Source organism: Strongylocentrotus purpuratus, unplaced genomic scaffold, assembly GCF_000002235.5.
Source record: "Strongylocentrotus purpuratus isolate Spur 01 unplaced genomic scaffold, Spur_5.0 spur5_scaffold_16, whole genome shotgun sequence".
NCBI lineage: Eukaryota > Metazoa > Echinodermata > Echinoidea > Camarodonta > Strongylocentrotidae > Strongylocentrotus > Strongylocentrotus purpuratus.
The window spans coordinates 11,836,553-11,857,620 of record NW_022145601.1 but is presented as its reverse complement, the minus strand read 5'-3'; the positions used below and the strand labels follow the sequence as shown (position 1 = coordinate 11,857,620).

Here is a 21,068-nt window from a genome sequence, read left to right as displayed (position 1 = left end):
AGGTTGTCTGAATAACAAGCCATAGACCCTGGATTAAAGGGTAATGTGGAACACATCGAGTCTGTTCCCTAATCACTGGTGTCTGTGTCATCATCTTCCATTTGATCCTTCCGAGGATCAGCTGACTTTGTTCTCTTAAACGCATAGTTCTCGCAGAGCTCTTGGCAATCCCCACGATTCATGCGTTCGAACGCCTTACACAAGTCCCCAAGGTCCTGAATCTTCTTTTGACTCTCTGCAAGTACGAGTAGTTCTTCAGTCGGATTTTTGCACTGCTCCAGTGATTGTATGTAGTCTTGAAGTTCAAGCTGATTGGCAAGACCCCTCCAGTCATCAAAAACTGGGCTTTCTCTGTTCAACCGACAACGCAGCTCATGCTGTAGCCTAGGAGGTATTATGGAAGCAATTGGTACAGGGGGAGAGGCAACAGTATTTCCTTGAGGATTATTCCCTTGGGGATTGTTGATGACCATCTCTCGGACGTAGATATTGACGTTCCCAGAACGCTGGTGCACTGGATCTGCTAAAGGTCCTGGAACCAATTCTTGGACAACGTTTGCCGCAAATGCTTGTGGAGCTAAGACTCCCATTATCCCCTCAGCTGCAGACTCTAATGAATGGACGGGCACTGTCGATGATGTCGGAGCTTAAAACAAATTTGAACAAAAAGATGATGTCGTAAACTAATAATATCGTTCGAATTTCCGAAGAGCTTGTAAAGGATATAAGCGTATATCGCAATTATTTGTGCCTCCAAAGTACTTAAGATATTATTAACCCGGTTAAAGTTCCAGCAACCGTTTCAGGTAGCCTGCCCACTTATTACACATGGATCGAGTGTAGCATAATTATGAACAATAATGTTTTGCAAAAGAATTTCGTTCGTTACTATCTGTAACATAACTCCAAATGTCACCTTAAAATTACGATTGATAAGAGGAGATAAGCTTAATTTTGTTGAAGTACTATTGACATTTGTGTTGTTACCGAGCCTAGAAAACGACTTTATCTTTCAGCTCCTTACCAACTGTCTCTGTTTCTGTTAGCAATTCATGTGTGACTTGGTAGGCATGTTCACATGACGGTGACTCTATCGATGGCGGAGTCAACGGCCTAAGTCTTGTAAGGTCTTCAGTAGGACTACTTCTATCTGAAATAAAGCAACGTAAAACAAAAGTTTTAGAAAATTATTAAACCAGACTCCAACTTGCACTGTAAAGAACTCTGACTGATCCGTTATCTATCGCAAGGCGACTGTCGAATTATATTGTATTATTTTGGTTTATTGACATCCTTCAGACGATATCATGAAACATGTAGCGAAGAAATAAAATTGTTCAATTTACAGAGTAGAAATTATACGGTATAAAATTACAATGATAATACATTAAAGGATATTTAAAACAAAGGCCAATTTCAAGAATAAAGGCCGTAGTAGCAGCTCTTGAGCCCCCTTCCCCCCTCCCCCCCCCCCAAAAAAAAAATATGTAGAAAACGAATGCTAGAAGACCCCACCTCCTGCATCCCCCTGTGGCCCCTCTCAAATAACATACATGTATATATGTATTCCTTCAGAACCGCTCCTGATAGGACATAGTCTTACCCCTTGTGTCTGCAGGCTCAGGTGATGTTGTACCTATCGTTTCAAGATTATGATGCTCGCTTCTCGTCAGCTCTTCGAAGAGCTGAGATGCTGATGATACAAAAATCAATCAAAATCAAATCAGAATCGAATCAGAATAGCACAAATATAATGTTATTTTTTCGATTTCGGTAAAATCGTCTCTCTACTATAAGGAAATTGTTTCATATAACAAGCTCGCCGACATCCCATTGAAAGCGAGTTAATTTTGTACACTACATTTTTCACTTGTACCATGGGGGTTTTGTGAAAAGATGCCCTGTATATCAAAAGGAAAAATAATATTAATAAATATATTTTAAATCTTACATTTAGATGTTTCCCGTCCAATATCAGTTGGTTCACCTTTGCCCTTGGGTGATGCAGATCCTGTCGGAGTTGATCTGGCACTTGGATTCTCATGCGGCACATCTGAATTGTGAATACATATGATATTAACGTGATGAGAAACGATTAGCCTAAAATAATAATTATTCCAAGTTGGAGTCACTTGACATGGTGCTTTTGCTACACTAAATGAACTGTATAGCATTGCACGTAAAAAAAATAATGTACTAACTAGGTCGAGCGTTCTCGCACTGATTTGACAAGCTTTTTCATCGAGTTCTATTCTCTAGGATCTTTGGGAGTTCCTGCCTTGGTAGACAGGTGTCTTTTTCTATATAATAGAAATAATCATTCCTGGAACTACACAAGAATACACTTTTCTCTGCTAGTGTAGGTCTTTAAGCCACCCCTCCCCAAAGGAATTCATGCCCTAGAATATATTACCGTTGTACAGTACTTTGAAGGCGATACGCTTCGTGATTGCTTGCTTCAAGATGAGCGTGACGAGAACTCCGGATACTATTTGTTCACGTGACTGAAGAGCGAACGGCATCCGATTAGTCGTCATGTCAAAGAAAGCACGTACTTCAAGTTCCTAATAAAATCAGAGATAACCATCAATTAACATCCTACGAAGTTAAAGGAATTGTGCCATGGTAGGCCTACATTATAATCTAAAAGTGATACCATGAATTCAATTGATTGATTTGATTGATTTACCAACAGCAATACATTTCATACAATAATTTACATATACAAGAAGAGAAACTATTGGTTGCTAAAAGGAGCCAGATAATAGCACATGTGCTAGTCGAGCCTAACCCCTATGGCCAATGTTTGAATCGTTTTTCCTAAAATAATATTATAACGAGAACCAAGTAACCTCATCAAGACCACGTAATAAGACACTGTGTTCATGAAGGTGGAATATCATTTTTAACCCAATTTGTGGAATAATTTTGACAATGATTTATTCCTAATAGATCTAGATAACAGTATACATTCTCATGTCCTTAAGTCATAGCTGACGGTAATGAGGATAAATGCCTCACAAAAGGGCACTAGTATAGCTGATCGACACGGTTTTGATCCTGGGGCCTTACAGTTACGAGGCAATTGCTTTGCCACTGTATCATGACTGTACGCAGTCCACACAAAGGAGGCAGTCCACACACAAAAAAACACCCCAAAATGCAATAAATTATCGTGGATTCATTGCATTTTCCCCGGTCCCCAACAGGAAAAATTACTGTGCACGGCCATGCATTATGGTTCAAGGCATGGTAACACAGGAATTTTCCTGTTGGGGACCGGGGGGAAATACAACTAATTATTGATAATTTATTGCATTTTCTTTGTTTTGTTTTTATTTCTGGGGGCTGCCCCCTACCCTAGCCCCCGCTGCGTACAGTCATGATTCAGTGGCAAAGCAATAGCCTAGTAGCTGTGAGGCCCCAGGATCAAAATTGTGTCGATGTACTATATAAGTGCCCTTTTATGAAACATTAATCGACTAAAAATTATAAAAATGCTCTGTACGCGGCCATGCATTATGGCTCAAGGCATTGGCACACAGAGGATTTTTTTCCTGTTGGGGAACGGGATAGAATTTAATTAATTATTGAATTTTTAAAAAAAAATTGTGGGAACTGCCCCCTAACCAAGCCACCGCTGCGTACAGTCATGGTTTAGTGACAAATCAATGGCCTCATAACTGTGAGGCCCCAGGATCAAAACCGTGTTGATGTGCCATATTAATGCCCTTTTATGGGGCATTAATCCTCATTACTGTCATTTGTGACTTAAGGGCGTAGGTCCCCTAGTTCATAAGCATATTAGCGTACACATGCTTTAGCAGTCACGCAAAACAAACACAGGCAAATTATTATTCAATAAAATCTGAGAATGTATACTATTATCTAGATCTACTAGGAATAAATAATTTGTTTAATAATTCCAGAAGTTGGGGTAAAACAAAAATATTCCAACTTTATGAGCGACAGTGTATATATATATTAGGCCCTGCCTAATAAGAAACGGACAATTTGTTTGTCAGGATAATTTACTTCGGGGGAAATAACAGTATCAATTATATTGAGATTCTTACCTGTGTTGACACTTCGTCTTCGTTTTCCAGATGTCTGACAAGTAGGGGTCCTTGTCTCCAATATACACAGTACTGCTCACCAGGATAGGCTGCCTTGTACTCTTGTATGGTATCCTGCAAGAGATTGAACATATGAATCAATATTGAACAAATAATAGTGACAATGATAATAATAGTGATATAATTGGGGGGAAAGACTAATAAGAGATTATGATAAGTAAACTCTGAGATAATTAATGCTGTTCTTTCGGACGGCATTGCAATAACCGCCAGCAATTACCAGGGGTTCTGGGACACCTACCTCCTGGACATCCACCACCTCGATAACAGCCCCCAGTCAACTACCCCTGGGACAACTATCCCTAGGACAACTACCCCCTAGGGCAACTACCCTCTAAGACGACTACCCCCGGACAACTACCCCAGACAACTACCCCATAGGGCAACTACCCCCTTAGTCAACTACCCCGGACAACTACCCGCATGACAACTACCCCCTAGGACAACTACCCTCGGACATTTACTCCCCGGACAACTACCCCCAGAGAACTAACCCCTACGAAAACCATCCTCTAGGACAACTACCTCCCGGACAACTATCCTATGGGGCAATTGTCCGGGGGTAGGATAAGGTATTTGAATGATGCTCTAACGAAATTGGTTGCAAACTGACAAAATTGTTTCATGCAATAAATGTACGTCAGCAACCAAGGATGATGAACTTGATTTGACTTTGACGAAGCTAGATGCAAAATGATGAAATCGATTGGACAAAGTCTAAAAATGAATGACCAAATACGAAATTGACTATAAGATGTGCAAGGTTGGAAAGTTTCGTGACGAAATGAGAAGGAAAAAAGGATCATTACACATAACATGGACCAGAAATAAACCGGACTGTTATTTCGTTACAGAACTACCTCTTTCATGCCGTAGCAGTCGTCTTTAATGACGAGCAAGATGGGGTCTATGACGTCTCTGGATGTTGACAGGGGAACGTATGGCGTACAGACGAGCCGTTTACCGATGAAGTATCTCTTGATTAAGGAGATAATCCACCATTCCGAGAAATGGTCTAAGTACAGAGTCAGGTGATTCTTTGCGACTACACACCGAGCAGCTTTGTCAGAAGCAGGAACTGTCCTTGAAAATTCATCAGACCCTTTCAACAAGACACACATAGAAAGAAGGAACCGTGTTAATTTTGTTACGCGTGAACTGTCAACGCTGAGGGATTTAGTATAACAAAGAAGGGAAAGTATTTTAGATCATTCCTAATCTTTGTTTGTTTAATTCCTACAATTCCCTACGATCTATCCACAAGAATGTGGAAAATGGCGGCTGTATGAACTGTGCAACTTATGAGTTATTCAAACACAAAGACTTAAGAAAAAATATTAAAGTGAATTTCTATTCTAATAGAAGTTTATCAAGTAAAACTCAGTGAATACGAACATTCTAAAAGGAATATAAACATTGAAGTGAGGTCATATGATACCAAGAATAGTAGGGAAGCATTAATTTTGTGTGAACACCTCTGTCATAATTGTGATGGTTTCGTCGTGGCAGTCAATGGCTCTCTGCACTGTCACAACGAGAGAAAGGAATTTATATGGAAATATGGGATCTATGGTAATAGGAAGATCTTACCAGTCCTTCGGGTGTATAGCACAATTTCTGCCTTGTCTGGGTTGGTGAAAATAGCGCTATGCGAGACCGTGACTTCCACCGGAGTTTTAAACTGAAGACCAGGAGGGGATAGCTTGAGCCCAACTGAGATGATAACTTCGTCTTTTTCCAGCTTTAAGTCAGGTGGAATGGTTGTCAATGCTTCTGCTGTGATAAGTTTGGCTCTGTCCACATCGTCTGGTGAAATTGGAACCTTGATGCTGTACTCGTCGAGACTTATAATCTTTGTCTCTTCTGTGATACTCTTCCTCGAGGAGCTAGAGCTGTCTCGTGGACTGGTAAGATATGGATCGTATGTTGGGGAGTATGGGCGGGGCATTAAGCTAGGGAGAGCCTTACTACCGAACGTACTGCGAAGGTAGTCATAGTCGTCCTCTTTAAACCCAATGAATGGCTTAACGATCTTTCTTGCTTCTCTATTTAAGAGAAAGTCATGTATATCCAGATGACCGCCATTAAAAGCAAGGCGTGAAGGTGTCCAGGAATCATCAGCAAGTCTCCCCAGGTCTGCCCCTCTACTAACAAGGTATTTGACAATATCAAGATGACCCTTAAGTGATGCTATGTGAAGAGCTGTAAACCCATCTTTATCACCAATTTCAATGCCTGCTCCTTTGTTCACGATATACTCGACGACTTCAAGATGGCCTTCTTGAGAAGCATAAGACAAGGGTGTCCTGTAGTTGTTGTCACATATGTCAAGCTGTGCCCCTTTCCTAACAAGGTATTTGACATTATCAAGATGACCCTTGAATGATGCAATGTGAAGAGCTGTAACCCCATCTTTATCACCAATTTCAATGCCTGCCCCTTCGTTCACGATATACTCGACGACTTCAAGATGGCCTTCTTGAGAAGCATAAGACAAGGGTGTCCTGTCGATATCGTCACATTTGTCAAGCTGTGCCCCTTCGTTAACGAGAACTTTGACAATGTCAAGGTGTCCCTCCAATGAAGCCAAACTAAGTGCGGTCTTACCATCTTCAGTGCTCCTATCCAGCTCAGCTCCATGACTGGTTAGATATTTCACTCCATCAATATTACCAGTTTGTGAGGCAGTATGTAGAGCTGTACATCCACCTTTACCACACCTATTAATGTTGGCTTTTTTTGTCAAAAGGTACTCCGCGATGTCTAGATGGCCACCGTCTAAAGCAAGGTTTAGTGGTGTCCAGTAATCATTAGCAAGTCTCTCCAGCTCTGCCCTTTTGCTAACAAGGTATTTGACAATGTCAACATGACCCTTGAATGATGCTATGTGAAGAGCTGTAAACCCATCTTTGTCGCCAATTTTAATATCTGCTCCTTCGTTCACTAACAGCTCTATCACATGAAGATGGCCTATTTTTGAGCATAAGTGAACCGATGTCTGTAGGTTAGCATCGATTACATTCACGTTTGCTCCATGATGGGTAAGCCATTCAACCGTTTGCAAATGTCCGTTTTCCGAAGCAATGTGAAGGGGTGTCTTGCCAGACGCATCCGAGCAGTTTACATCAACTCCTCCCGAACCCTTTGATTTGTCTTCTGAGACGATTAATGATTGTATCTTCAGGACGTCTCCTTTTGCTGCTGCTGAAAACAGCGCCATGTTAAAAGAAACGTAATTCAAACCCGCAAAGTTTTTGTCTCTATGATATTACCGTGCTTTCGAAACACCATGTTACTTATTGTAATGTGACATTGAAATACTGGGTAAATTGGCACGTACCCTTTAGTAGCGTTTTCTATTTGGTCTATTCTGAAGAAGCAATCAAGCGTGATTATATGAAAACATTTCATAAATTGGACTTTGCACTCATATCCCTATCGGCTTTAGAAGTCTGACTACATTACTGTACAGTGTATTACAACAATACAATCCTATTGCCAAAAATATACCTGGTTTCTGATTTGCGGGAAAAAAGAAAAAAAGAGAAAGACGAAAGGGAGAGAAAAAGAGAAGAAAAAAAATATGGTCTCTATCATCGCTTTTCTTGAACACTCTATAGATTGTGAAATGCTGTTACCTGTTGCTGTAGAGTGCTCGCTTCATTTCTCTAGAATTGTCAGGTTATAAACCAAACTTGTCAGTATATCTTCATCAATTAGTCATTATAACATGCTATTAGACAAGGTGCTTACTATTCGTTTTTCTTAATGTAAATATGCACTTCATACCCGAGCCCTTCGCTCATAATTCATGCATTTGCAATATTCTCATATTTAATACATTCTCAGAACTTTGTTAGTGAAGAAGATAAACTAACATCCTCTTTTTTGAAAACTAGTTCTTCAAATGAAAGAGAGAAATTTAGATTCACGGATTGTTGAACTAACAGAAGACGCCAGACCGACAAAAGACCGGACATACTATTATATTGCCCCGAATCGCCGAGAATCGGTCGATTTGAAGTCGGTTTTTTGGAGGTATGATTAATACCTCAGTCACACTGCATGGCAAACCGACTTTCCACTGACACCAAAGAGACCAAACTGACTCATTTTTGGCCACTGTGGATAATGTAATCGGTTGTCTGGTCTGGGTGCACGTGGATGTCTTTGTATTGGATTTGTAGTACGTAGTACGTATTTGATTTGTAGTTCGTAGTACGTATTACAAGATAAGGTTCACTTCTATATTTCTCCGAGGATCTACTTAAATATCACCTTTATTTATGTATTCCATTAAGAAGAAAATATTATGTTTCATGATTTTTGTGTCACTGTCCTCCAAAATGTTCAGAATATATAATTGTTATAGTGATGGACTTTGAAAAACTATCCCTTTATTGTACTTTTCTTTTCTTAAATGTAAAAGAACAAAAAATCTCAGATATTTACTTAGTGCAAGGATAAATATTCTAACTTCTGTACAAGTAACCTAAGTCTGCCCATATCAAATAGTATACAAACTGGAGTACTGGATCCGAGAAAGTCGTTGCTGAAGGTTCATTTGTGGGTTGAAATACCCTTAACATATCTTTAATTCAGTATTCTGAAAATCAGAAGTTTTCAGAATATCACCCCCAATATGAATAGCTTGATGGTATAAAATATGAATCTGTTGTAAGTAAATTGCCCCTAGAATGGTCAAAACCTGTGGCGCTGAAGTTTTAAAATCATTGCCAAGAATCGGGTAATTCTCTAAAACAACCAGCAGCTACCTACATGCAACTTAATTCTAAGAGCGTATACTGATTAGCGTTCACTTTGTTACCAAATACACACACGAATGATACATGTAATAATCTCAGCAATTTATTATCTTTCTGCCAAAATTATATGTGTATGAAACCCTCGACTGATGAAGCATTGAGAGCTCTACAGAGTGAGTCAGAAAAAAATGTCCCACTTTTTAAAAGTTGTATGGTTTGGAGTATGATTGTTTAATCGTGGATTTCATGATAATTATGTCTTGATAGAGTTATCCTCCCAGTACATTTAGGCACCATTTTCATTGAATCTATGTATGCATGACTGAACATCAGACATTCTTTACAAGACTGCCAGATCTGACTTGCGCCAAGTAGCTAGGTGAGGAATAAAATAGTGTTTTGAACAAAGACTGCCAGACAGACATTCTTCTTCTTGTACGAAAAGTTGAGTGGCCGCTGTCCTCTGTTGTGCTTCATGATGATGATGATGATGATGAAGATTAAGATGATGACAATGATGATGATGATGATGACATGATGGTGGTAGTGAATTTGTACTAAAGGGAAATATTGTCAGGGCTATGCCACTTAAACATTCAGCGATCTTGAGAAAAATCATTGCTTAATCAGAAAAGGGGAAATTATGAAATAATTGTCACGGTGTGTGTTGTGTGTGCGTGTATGCGTGTGTGTACATACATGTGTGTGTGCGTGTGCGTGTGTGTGTTTGTGCGTGTCTGTCTGACTGTCTTTGTTCAATGCACTGTTTTATTCCTCACCCAGTAACTTGGCGCAAGTGAGATCTGGGAGTCTTGTAAAGATTGTCTGATGTTCAGTCATGCATGCAGAGATTCAAATGAAAATGGTACCTAAATGTACTAAGAGGATAACTCTATTAAGACATATAATGAAACCCATGATTAAATATTCATACTTCAAACATTACAACTTTTGAAAAGTGGGACATTTTTTCTGACTCACTCTGTATAGGACCGCGTTCCAGTCAATGCCCTTTTTGAATGACTGTATTCTAACGTCATTGGGTGTGCAAAATATGTAATTTCTTTTCAAACTGAGATTCTCGCAATATATTCAATTGAATTTGATTCAATTTATTTCAAACACAAATAAAAACACATATCATATAAAATATATAATATAATATGCTATCCATAATACATTGTATGTAGGAGTGCCCCAAGGAAGAAGGCACTAAGGAGAAAAACAGAAAATCCTGATATTTTTGTACACAACAAACGAAAGAATTGTCCACGAATACATCACAATCCATTGACCCAATTGCCAATTTGAGATTCGCATATAGATTTAGAGATATCATTTTTCAAACATTCATAACTGCTTCATTATTTGACCGATTTATTTAAACGTTTGCAATCATGAGTTTCTTATTTTTCTGCTTTCACACAAAATTAATGAACTTATAACAAAGGAGCGCCTATCATACCTATCTATAACGAATATCTTCATGATATACTTAAAAGTTCAATTAATCCAATGCAATTAAAATTAAAAGTACATAAAGTATACATAAACAGTTTGATAAGTATGAAGAAGAATAAACGTCGAATAAAGGTAATATAAAAGACGAACCTCTTTGTAATAAACGTTTGAATGAGAAGAATCCCATGCAAAACGTAATAATGTTCAGTTTTTTTTTATGAGGGATCCCCTTTAATTTGGCAGATTTCTTCCTTCCTTAGTTGTCTTTTTTATAAAGATTTTGTCTCTCTCATATATATATTTTGTTTTTTAATGACATTAGAAAAAAGGATACTCGCATATGAAAGGCAATAAAATCGCAAGTCTTGCCTTGCTCCTGGCCACAGGAGCTAATTGTTTTAATTATCTTAAACAAAATATTCAATTTAACACCTGTGGTTCCTTCTAGATACTTTCAAATGTTGAAATTATTTCTTTTTATGTGATTTGAGTTGATATTAATTCACTTCTATATACATGTACATCACTCTTCTGGTTACAATCCTGTCAATGTTTATTATTTTTATTAGATTGTTGTATTTGATAGATTTATTTACGAAAAGGAAATACGTACCATTTATTTCATACAACGATATTTATATGTACAAGAAGAGAAAATATTGGTTGGTAAATTGGGCGGATAATAGCATATGTGCTAGTCGACCCTAACGCCCTATGCACAGCTCAATAATGTATTTTGTACAAGTAACTTTCAGAAAACAAAACAAAAACAAAGAAATTAATGTACTATTGCAATCAATACTATAAAAAAAAATATAACTTTAACAATGTCTTACAAAATACTAAATATAATGTTTGTACACATACAGACTATTTGCATGGCGTTTTGATTCATGATTTGTTCAACAAATGTGTTGTAACATAATCTGACATTAATAGTTAATGAAGTAACTAACCACAAGAGACAATGGAAATCGACCATGTGTCGCTCTAAATTTTGGCAGACGTAATTGTTAACCTTCTGTTTGCCTTTTGGAGTAACTATACTCTCTCTATATATACTCTATACACTATATATCAACATATGAGACAAACTTTTATTAAACAGATCAAACATGAAAGTAATTGAGCTGTATAAGTAATTCACTCTCTAAATGAAAAAAAGCACGAACTGCTATTTTCTGTGAATACAATATGCTTCTTAATAGGCTAACCTTATGCTGCTTCCCCATACCTGTGTGGTTTTATCCACGTTTTATATGATAATGTCGAAGTACGCCTAGAAACAATTTTTTTTTACTCCTACTACGTTTTCATTGAATTGATTGTAAGTTTGTTAGCAATGCACCACTTTTCCGTGTGTTGTTAATTTCTTCATCCACATTAATTTCGCCCTGGTCAGCTGGATAAGTATGACTTATGTTAGAATCATTTGCAAAATTAACAGCAATAAATTGAAATAATCAGTTAATGATGGCAGATTATTTATATAGTTCAAAACAAAGTTGGCCCTAGTACTGATCCTGGTGGAACACCACATCTTTTTTTTTATTCCTTTCAAATAAAGTATGACCACATTGAACAATATGAGATCTGCTACTGAGATAGTCCATAAACCATGCACGAGGTAAACCTCGAATGCCATTATGATAGAGTTTAGGTAGTGAATAAGGATTAAATGTGTCAAAGTTGCTTTTTCAAAATCGATGAATATTTCAAGAGTGAATCTCACTGCTTTGTTCTTGTAAAAGCAATCAATGTAATTATATTGATGCAGCGAAGCATATTACTAGAGGGTAAGCGTTTACACAATAATGGGTATAATGTACTCCAAATTGAATAACGTTTACGCAATATTGGGTAATAATTTACCCAACAAACATGCACATTTCCTCCTTAACCTATGTTTGATCACTTGTATAGGCCCACATTGTACAAATATTTAAACCCGACGCTGAATTCAGACTTTTGTCCATAAAAGCAGGTTCAAAAATTAAATTGGTCTGTGATTCGAAGTTTTCTTTTAAACATAATTGTTATACCCTGAATATGGCTTAAATGAATCAGGGAAATACGGACCTTAGAGTATACCTTTAATATTATTCGAGCAAATCCAATAATTTTGGTGTTCTAAACCAAATGACAGGTAGTTGGTAGATTACAACAACCATATAGCGCTATGTTCATAGGTTGTATGAATAACGAGCAATAGACCCTGGATTAAAGGGTGATGTGGAACACATTGAGCCTGTTCTCTAATCACTGGTGTCTGTGTCATCATCTTCCATTTGATCCTTCCGAGGATCAGCTGACTTTGTTCTCTCAAACGCATAGTTCTCGCAAAGCTCTTGACAATCCCCACGATTCATGCGTTCGAACGCCTTAGCCAAGTCCTCAAGGTTCTGAATCTTCTTTTGACTCTCAGCAAGTACGAGTAGTTCTTTAGTCGGATTCTCGCACTGCTCCAGATGTGTTATGTATTCGTCAAGTTTAAGCTGATTGGCAAGACCCCTCCAGTCATCAAACACTGGGCTTTCTCTGTTCAACCGGCAACGCAGCTCATGCTGTAGCCTAGGAGGTACTATGGAAGCAATTGAAACAGGGGCAGGGGCAGCAATTTTTCCATGAGGATTATTCCCTTGGGGATTGTTGATGACTTTGATATTGTTGACGTTTATATAGACGTTCCTAGAACGCTGGTGCCTATTTCGAATTCCTGAAAGTCCTGGAACCAATTCTTGGACAATGTCTGCCGGAAATGCTTGTGGGGCTAAGACTCCCAGTGTCTCCTCTGCTGCAGACTCTAATGAATGGACGGGCTCTGTCGATGATGTCGAGGCTTAAAATAAAACGCACAATAAGATAGTATGACGTAAATCAATTACATCGTTTAAATTTCCGTAGAGCATGTAAAGGAAATAAGCGTATATCACAATATATGCGCTTCTAAAGGGCTTTAGATATTATTACCCCGATTATGTTCCAGCAACCGTTACGGGTAACCCGCCAACATATTGCACATTGGTCGAATGTAGCATTTATAGATTCATGTTTTGACAAAAGATGTTCGTTCGTTACTATCTGTAACATGAAATTAAATGTCAGTAACTATTCAACTTAAAGTTAAGATTGATTGAGGAGATAAGATAAATTGTTGGGAGATACAATTGACTTTTTTGTTGCAGAGCCAAGAACACGACTTACCTTTCAACTCCTCACCAATAGCTCCTGTCTCTGTTTCTTGGTAGGCATGTTCACATGACGGTGACTCTATCGATGGTGGAGTCAACGGCCTAGGTATTGTAAGGACTTCAGTAGGACTACTTCTATCTAAAATAAAGCAACGTAAAAAAGGCTTTAAGAAAATGATTAAAACCAGACTTCAACCTGTGCTGTAAAGAACTCTCTCTCATTCGTTATTTATCGCAAGTCGACTCTTGGATTATATTGTATTAATTTGGTTTAGTGACATGATTGAGATAAAACATGGAACATGTAGCGAAAGATGTTCAATTTAAAGAGTAAATATTATACGGTTTAGAAAAACATCGATGATACATTACAGGATGTTTAAAACAAAAGCCAATTACAAGAATATAGGCCGCAGTAACGGTTCTTGAGCCCCCCCCCCCCCATCCCCTGCATTCCCCCCCCCCCAAAAAAAAAAAAAAATAAAATAAACAAATAATAATAATCAAAAAAATGAAAAAAAAAACATATTCATATGTATTCCTCCAGAACCGCTCCTGATAGGACATAGTCTTACCCTTTGTGCCTGCAGGCTCAGGTGATGTTGAACCTATCGTTTTAAGATCATGCTCGCTTCTCGTCAGCTCTTCGGGGAGCTGAGGTGCTGAAAATACAATAATCAATCAAAATCAAATCAGAATAGCACAAATATAATGTTAATTTTGTCGACTTTGTTCAAATCGTCTTTTTATAATAAGGAAATTGTTTCATAAAACAAGCTCGCCGAAATTCCTTTAAATGCGTGTTATTTTAACATTCGTTTTTCATTTGTACCCATGAGGGTTTCTTGAAACGATGACTTGCATATCAAAAGATTTGTTTATGAACAAAAGGGAAAACTAGGATTAATATTTGTTTTTAAATCTTACATTTGGATGTTCCCCGTAGAACATCAGTTGGTTCAGCTTTGCCTTTGGACGATGCAGATCCTGTCGGAGTTGATTTGGCAATTGGATTCTCACGCGGCACATCTGAATTGTGAATACATGATTTCAACGTGATGAAAAGCGATTAGCATAAAATCATTATTATTACAAATTGGAGTCACTTGCCATGGTGCTTTTGCTACACCAAATGAACTGTATAGCGTTGCACGTAAACAATAACGTACATAATACAGGGTGGCGCTATATACACGGCCTAGCATAGTTCCAATGATATTGGTCGAATTCACTAGTACCAGCAGTAGTAGAATCATGTCACATGAAAAAATGATACCAGGATCGACAAAACTGGTAGAGAGTTCAGTTTTGTTTTCAGGAGCTTCTTTGTTTAGTATCAATAAAAATGCGTTTTTTTGAATTCGTAAAATCTCACGTCTTTCTTCATCATCAATAGTGATCTGTCAGTTTATGACAGGTTCAGTGACCCAGTCAAAATGTTATATCAAGTGTCTCTCCAAGTTTCTCGGTCTTGAGCCATCCGTTTCAGTGTTTTATACCCTGTTTCTCCGCATTCTGTGATTAACGTCTTTCTTACACAACTTATTTAAAACGCCTAAAAAAAAAATAATAATGTTTGTGGAATGTTATGTTCGTGTTAAATCTGATGTTTTTCACTCCGAAGCTCAGGAAATAATCATTCCTGGAACTGCACAAGAATACACTTTTCTCTGCCAGTGGAAGTCTTTAAGCCACCCCCTCCCCAAAAGAATGCATGCCCTTGATATTACCGTTGTACAGTACTTTGCAGGCGATACGCTTCGTGATTTTTTGCTTCAAGATGAAAGTGACGAGAACTCCGGATATTATTTTTTCACGTGGCTGAAGAGTGAACGGCATCCGATGGGTCGTCATGTCAAAGAAAGCACATTCTTCGAGTTCCTAAGAAAATCAGAGATAACCATAAATTAACACCCTATGAAATTATCAATAATTCAATGCATTTTCCCCCGGTCCTCAGCAGAAAACGATCCTCTGTGGTCATGCCTTGAACCATAATGCATTGGCGTACAGAGGAGTTTGTTCCTGTTAGGGACCGGGGGAAATTCAATGAATTATTGATCATTTATTGCATTTTCTTTGTTTTGTTTTGATTTGTTGGGGCTGCCCCCTATCCTAACCCCCGCTGTGAATAGTCACGATTCAGTGGCAAAGCAATGGCCTCGTAACTTTGAGTCCCCAGGTTAAAAATATATATATTAGACTATGCCGAATAAGAAACGGACGATTTGTTTGTCAGGATAATTTACTTCGGGGGAAACTACAGTATCAAATATATTGAGATTCTCACCTGTGTTGACACTTCGTCTTCGTTTTCCAAATGTCGGACAAATAGGGGTCCTTGTCCCCAATATACACAGTACTGCTCACCAGGAAAGGCTACCTTGTAGTCTTGTATGGTATCCTGCAAAAGGTTGAACATATATGGATCCATATTGACACAATGATGATGACAATAATAGTAATAATAATAATAATAGTTGCAATAATTCTAATAGTGCTGTTCTTCCAGAGGGCACTGCAATGTACTGCAGCAATTGCAAGGGACTCAGATAAACCTGGGTGGTAAAAATGGATGATCCTTTTATGAGTCTCGAACTAATTATTTACTTCAAGATGCGAACGTTTATCAGTTTTTAATATTATATCTGTATCTTTTTGGATATTTGTTGTGACCACCCTGCCCCCCCCCCCTTCCCCCTCCGACAACGGACCCCTCTGCTAAGAAAACGTTACACAAACAAGTATTGACATCGTAACCACTGGAAGACCGGGGGCACAACAAAAGGCAATTAAAAGAACATGGTAAAAAAACGTTCCGTCCCAATTCCCGTGTTTGCTATAAACTGCATGGAGTTACTAAAGGATTTCCTGTCCATTTCAACATTTATTCATTTGAATTCTTTTTCAGATAACATAATACCGAACTGTTAATTCATGATAAATCTACCTCTTTCATGCCGCAGAAGTCGTCTTTAATAATTAGCAAGATGTAGTTCATGACATCTCTGGCTGTTGACAGGGGAACGTAGGGCGTACAGATGAGCCGTTTACCGATGAAGTATCTCCTGATTAAGGAGATAATCCACCATTCCGAGAAATGGTCTAAATACAGAGTGAGGTGATTTTTGGCGACTACACACCGAGCAGCTTTGTCAGAAGCAAGAACTATCCTTGAAAATTCATCAGACTCTGTCAACAACAACAACAAAAGAAAGGGAACCGTGTTCATTTTGTTACGCAGTGAAATGTCATACTCTGGGATTTACTTTCACAAATAAAGAAATTAAATAAGTTTTGCGGGTTCACTGAGGAGCCTTGTTGGAGGTAATTGTTGACAATGATGATCATTGACGTAGACAAAAATGTCAAATGCTTTTTGGTAATTGGCTATTAACAAAATGTTTTATGCATTAAATCATTCTCATATTTTCCTTCGATCTTTCTACAAGAATCCCGAAAAGAGCGGCTGTTTGAACTGTGCGATGTAAAAGTTATTCAAACACAAAGACTGAAACAGTTTTTATTTCAAGCGAATTTCTATTCTAATAGAAATTTATCAAGTAAAACTCAGTGAATAAGAACATTCCCAGAGGAATATCAAAATTGAAGTGAGGTCATATGATATCAAGAATAGTAGGGAAGCATTTTGTGTGAAGATCTCTGTCATAATTGTGATGGGTTCGTCATGGCAGTCAGGGGCTCTCTGCACTGTCACAACAAGAGAAAGGAATTTATATGGAAATATGGGATCTATGATAATAGGAAGATCTTACCAGTCCTTCGGGTGTATAGCACAATTTCTGCCTTGTCTGGGTTGGTGAAAATAGCGCTATGTGAGACCGTGACTTCCACCGGAGTTTTAAACTGAAGACCAGGAGGGGATAGCTTGAGCCCAACTGAGATGATAACTTCGTCTTTGTCCAGGTTTAAGTCAGGTGGAATGGTTGTCAATGCTTCTGCTGTGATATATTTGGCTCTGTCCACATCGTCTGGTGAAATTGGAACCTTGATGCTGTACTCGTCGAGACTTATAATCATCGTCTCTTCTGTGATACTCTTCCTCGAGGAGCGAGAGCTGTCTTGTGGACTGGTAAGATATGGATCGTATGTTCGGGAGTATTGGGGCATTAAGCCAGGGAAAGCCTCACTACCAAACGTACTGCGAAGGTAGTCATAGTGCTCCTCTTTAAACCCAATGAATGGCTTAACGATCTTTGTTGCTTCTCTATTTAAGAGATAGTCATGTATATCCAGATGGCCGCCATTAAAAGCAAGGCGTGAAGGTGTCCAGTAATCATTTGCATGTCTCCACAGGTCTGCCCCTTTACTAACAAGGTATTTTACAATATCAAAATGACCCTTAAGTGATGCTATGTGAAGAGCTGTAAACCCATCTTTATCACCAATTTCAATGCCTGCTCCTTTGTTCACGATATACTCGACGACTTCAAGATGGCCTTCTTGAGAAGCATAAGACAAGGGTGTCTTGTAGTTGTTGTCACATATGTCAAGCTGTGCCCCTTTCCTAACAAGGTATTTGACAATATCAAGATGACCCTTGAATGATGCAATGTGAAGAGCGGTAACCCCATCTTTATCACCAATTTCAATGCCTGCTCCTTTGTTCACGATATACTCGACGACTTCAAGATGTCCTTCTTGAGATGCATAAGACAAGGGTGTCCTGTCGTTATTGTTACATTTGTCAAGCTGTGCCCCTTTCCTAAGAAGGCATTTGACAATATCAAGATGACCCTTGAATGATGCGTTGTGAAGAGCTGTACCCCCAACTTGATTACAGCTATCAATATTTGATCCTACGTTCAGTAAGACCTCGACAATACCCAGATGACCTCTTTCTGTTGCAAGACTCAAGGGTGATGTCCCGTTCTTGAGTGCTTTGTCAACCTCCACCCCTTCCGTAACGAAAACTTTTACAATATCAAGGTGTCCCCCGAATGAAGCCAAACTAAGCGCGGTCCAACCATCGTCAGTGCTCCTATCCAGCTCTGCTCCTTGACTGGTTAGATATTTTACTCCATCAATATTACCAGTTTGTGATGCAGTATGCAGAGCTGTATATCCACGTTTACCACACGTGTTAATGTTGGCTCCTTCTGTCAAAAGGTACTCTGCAATGTCAAGACGGCCACCGTCTAAGGCAAGATGTAGAGGTGTCCAGTAATCATTAGCAAGTCTCCCCAAGTCTGACCCTTTGCTAACGAGGTATTTGACAATATCAAGATGACCCTTGAGGGATGCACTGTGAAGAGCTGTAAACCCATCTTTATTACCAATTTCAATGCCTGCTCCTTTGTTCACGATATACTCGACGATTTCAATATGGCCTTTTTGAGAAGCACAAAACAAGGGTGTCCTTTCGGTTTTGTCACATTTGTCAAGATGTGCCCCTTTGCTAATGAGATGATGCACTATTTCAACGTGTCCATTGGACGCTGCAATGTGGAGTGCTGTTAGCCCGTCTCGGTTACAGTCATCAATATTTGCTCCTACGTTCAGTAAGACTTCGACAATACCCAAATGGCCTTTTTCTGTTGCAAGACACAATGGTGTCATCCCGTTCCTGAGTGCTTTGTCAACCTCTACCCCTTCGTTAACGAGAAATTTGACAATGTCAAGGTGTCCCCTAAATGAAGCCAGACTAAGCGCGGTCCAACCATCCTCAGTGATCTTATCTTGCTCTGCTCCTTGACTAGTTAGATATTTCACTCCATCAATATTACCAGTTTGTGATGCAGCATGTAGAGCTGTACATCCACCTTCACCACACGAGTTAATGTTGGCTCCTTCTGTCAAAAGGTACTCTGCAAGGTCAAGATGGCCACCATTTAATGCAAGGTGTAGAGGTGTCCAATAATCATTAGCAAGTCTCTCCAGCTCTGCCCCTTTACTAACAAGGTATTTGACAATGTCAACATGACCCTCGAATGATGCTATGTGAAGAGCTGTAAACCCATCTTTGTCGCCAATTTTAATGTCTGCTCCTTCGTTCACTAACAGCTCTACCACATGAAGATGGCCTTTCTTTGAACATAAATGAACCGATGTCTGTAGGTTAGCATCGATTACATTCACCTTTGCTCCATGATTGGTTAGGCATTTAACCGTTTGCAAATGTCCGTTTGCCGAAGCAATGTGAAGGGGTGTCTTGCCAGATGCATCCGAGCAGTTTACATCAACTCCTCTCGAATCCTCGGACTTGTCTTCTGAGTCGATTAATGATTGTATCTTCTGGACGTCTCCTATTGCCGCTGCAGAAAACAGCGCCATGTTAAACGTAATTCACACCTACAATGTTTTCCTCATGATATTACCGTGCTTTCCTAACATCATGATATTTGATATTGAAGTACTGTGTAAATAAGCACGTATCCTTTAGTATCGATGATCTTTGGACTATTCTGAGTGTCACATGGATTGTACTCGGCTTAGTGGCGATACTCACATATAACAATAATCAATCAGAAAACGAGTTGTAGTTTGATGGTATGAATTTTAATTGAACAATAAAACGAGATATAACAGACGTTCACACGTAATCAACGTTGACAAACCGAAACTGAATCGAATCGTAGGTTACTAAGAGGGTCGAATTACATTAACACTGTCATAAACTAGACCATTGTTCGTTTTACACTTTGGAGACGACGGGCTTCTACAGCAGCCGAGCGAGTTGTTAAGTCCGTGACGACGGGCTTCTACAGAAGCCGAGACATATCCCTAATATGTTGACAAAGTTGTCCAGCTTATTATTAGCTATTATGTGCTAAAGTTCTTTGAATTATTATTTAGATATATTCATTTATCTCATCTATTAAACAAATAATATAGTTACGTAGAAAAAAATCGAGAAAAAGTGATATCATTTCAGCTTTACTCAAGTTAGTGTTCGGATGGAAAAAAAGGCCCGAAATACCCGTACAGCTGAAGACGGACGCGTACGCGCGCGTCCGTTCTATATTCTTGCCAGGATTCTGGCTTGACGCTATACTTCCAAGTTCCGTATGCACACTTCCCCTTTTCAGATATTCGTATTACGGGTCGTATTATCAGTTCGATTTCGACCCTGATTACTTTTTTTTATATATATCTACCCTACCGGTGTGGCATTTTCTTCATCATATACTATTTAAATCTAAGCCTTATCGATGTAGGGTATTTACATGACAATACGCTGTTCATTTTATAAACTTGACCAATTTAGCGAATCATTCATGTATGGACCTCTTTTATGAAAGGCTTATCCCCCACCCTAAGAGGAACAAAAGATTGTAAAGAAGTAACTAGTCTGGAAGTTTACCGTTTTGAAAGAAGAGGATGTAAAAGCCTAAACGTAGGTCAATAGGTCAATTTACATGACAATACAAACAACCACTCTAACTTATATACCTTAACTAGGGCATTTAACCATTTTAGAGCAGGTATGAGTAAAATATCTTGATCAACCTAAATCAAGCCGGTCTTGGTTTGAGCGGGCATATGAAATGTTG

At 38.7% G+C, this 21,068-nt stretch overlaps 2 protein-coding genes and 1 long non-coding RNA gene across 3 annotated transcripts; all 3 read right to left on the bottom strand.

Moving 5' to 3' along the window:
• Window positions 1-2,518: 2,518 nt before the first annotated feature.
• LOC115924772 lies at window positions 2,519-5,044 on the bottom strand. The gene is made up of 3 exons (XR_004064429.1): window positions 4,997-5,044; window positions 4,077-4,190; window positions 2,519-2,564 (listed from the first exon to the last, which is right to left on the bottom strand). It is a non-coding gene; the product is annotated as an uncharacterized LOC115924772 (long non-coding RNA).
• Window positions 5,045-5,703: 659 nt separating this feature from the next.
• LOC115924671 (ankyrin repeat domain-containing protein 29-like) lies at window positions 5,704-7,356 on the bottom strand. The gene is made up of 2 exons (XM_030987393.1): window positions 6,593-7,356; window positions 5,704-6,181 (listed from the first exon to the last, which is right to left on the bottom strand). The coding sequence occupies exons 1-2, from the start codon at window positions 7,354-7,356 to the stop codon at window positions 5,704-5,706; spliced, it is 1,242 nt and encodes a 413-aa protein (XP_030843253.1).
• A 9,951-nt stretch (window positions 7,357-17,307) lies between these two features.
• Window positions 17,308-19,848, bottom strand: LOC115924670 (ankyrin-1-like). The gene has a single exon (XM_030987392.1). The coding sequence runs from the start codon at window positions 19,846-19,848 to the stop codon at window positions 17,308-17,310; it is 2,541 nt and encodes an 846-aa protein (XP_030843252.1).
• Between the last annotated feature and the right edge of the window lie 1,220 nt (window positions 19,849-21,068).

Excerpts from the sequence above, each read along its gene's own strand:
- LOC115924671 (XM_030987393.1), bottom strand. The coding sequence starts at position 7,356 with ATGGCGCTGTTTTCAGCAGCAGCAAAAGGAGACGTCCTGAAGATACAA. Across the intron at positions 6,182-6,592 it reads GGCCATCTTGAAGTCGTCGA|AGAAGCAAGAAAGATCGTTA; the intron begins GTATATCGTGAA and ends TCTCTTAAATAG.
- LOC115924670 (XM_030987392.1), bottom strand. The coding sequence starts at position 19,848 with ATGGCGCTGTTTTCTGCAGCGGCAATAGGAGACGTCCAGAAGATACAA.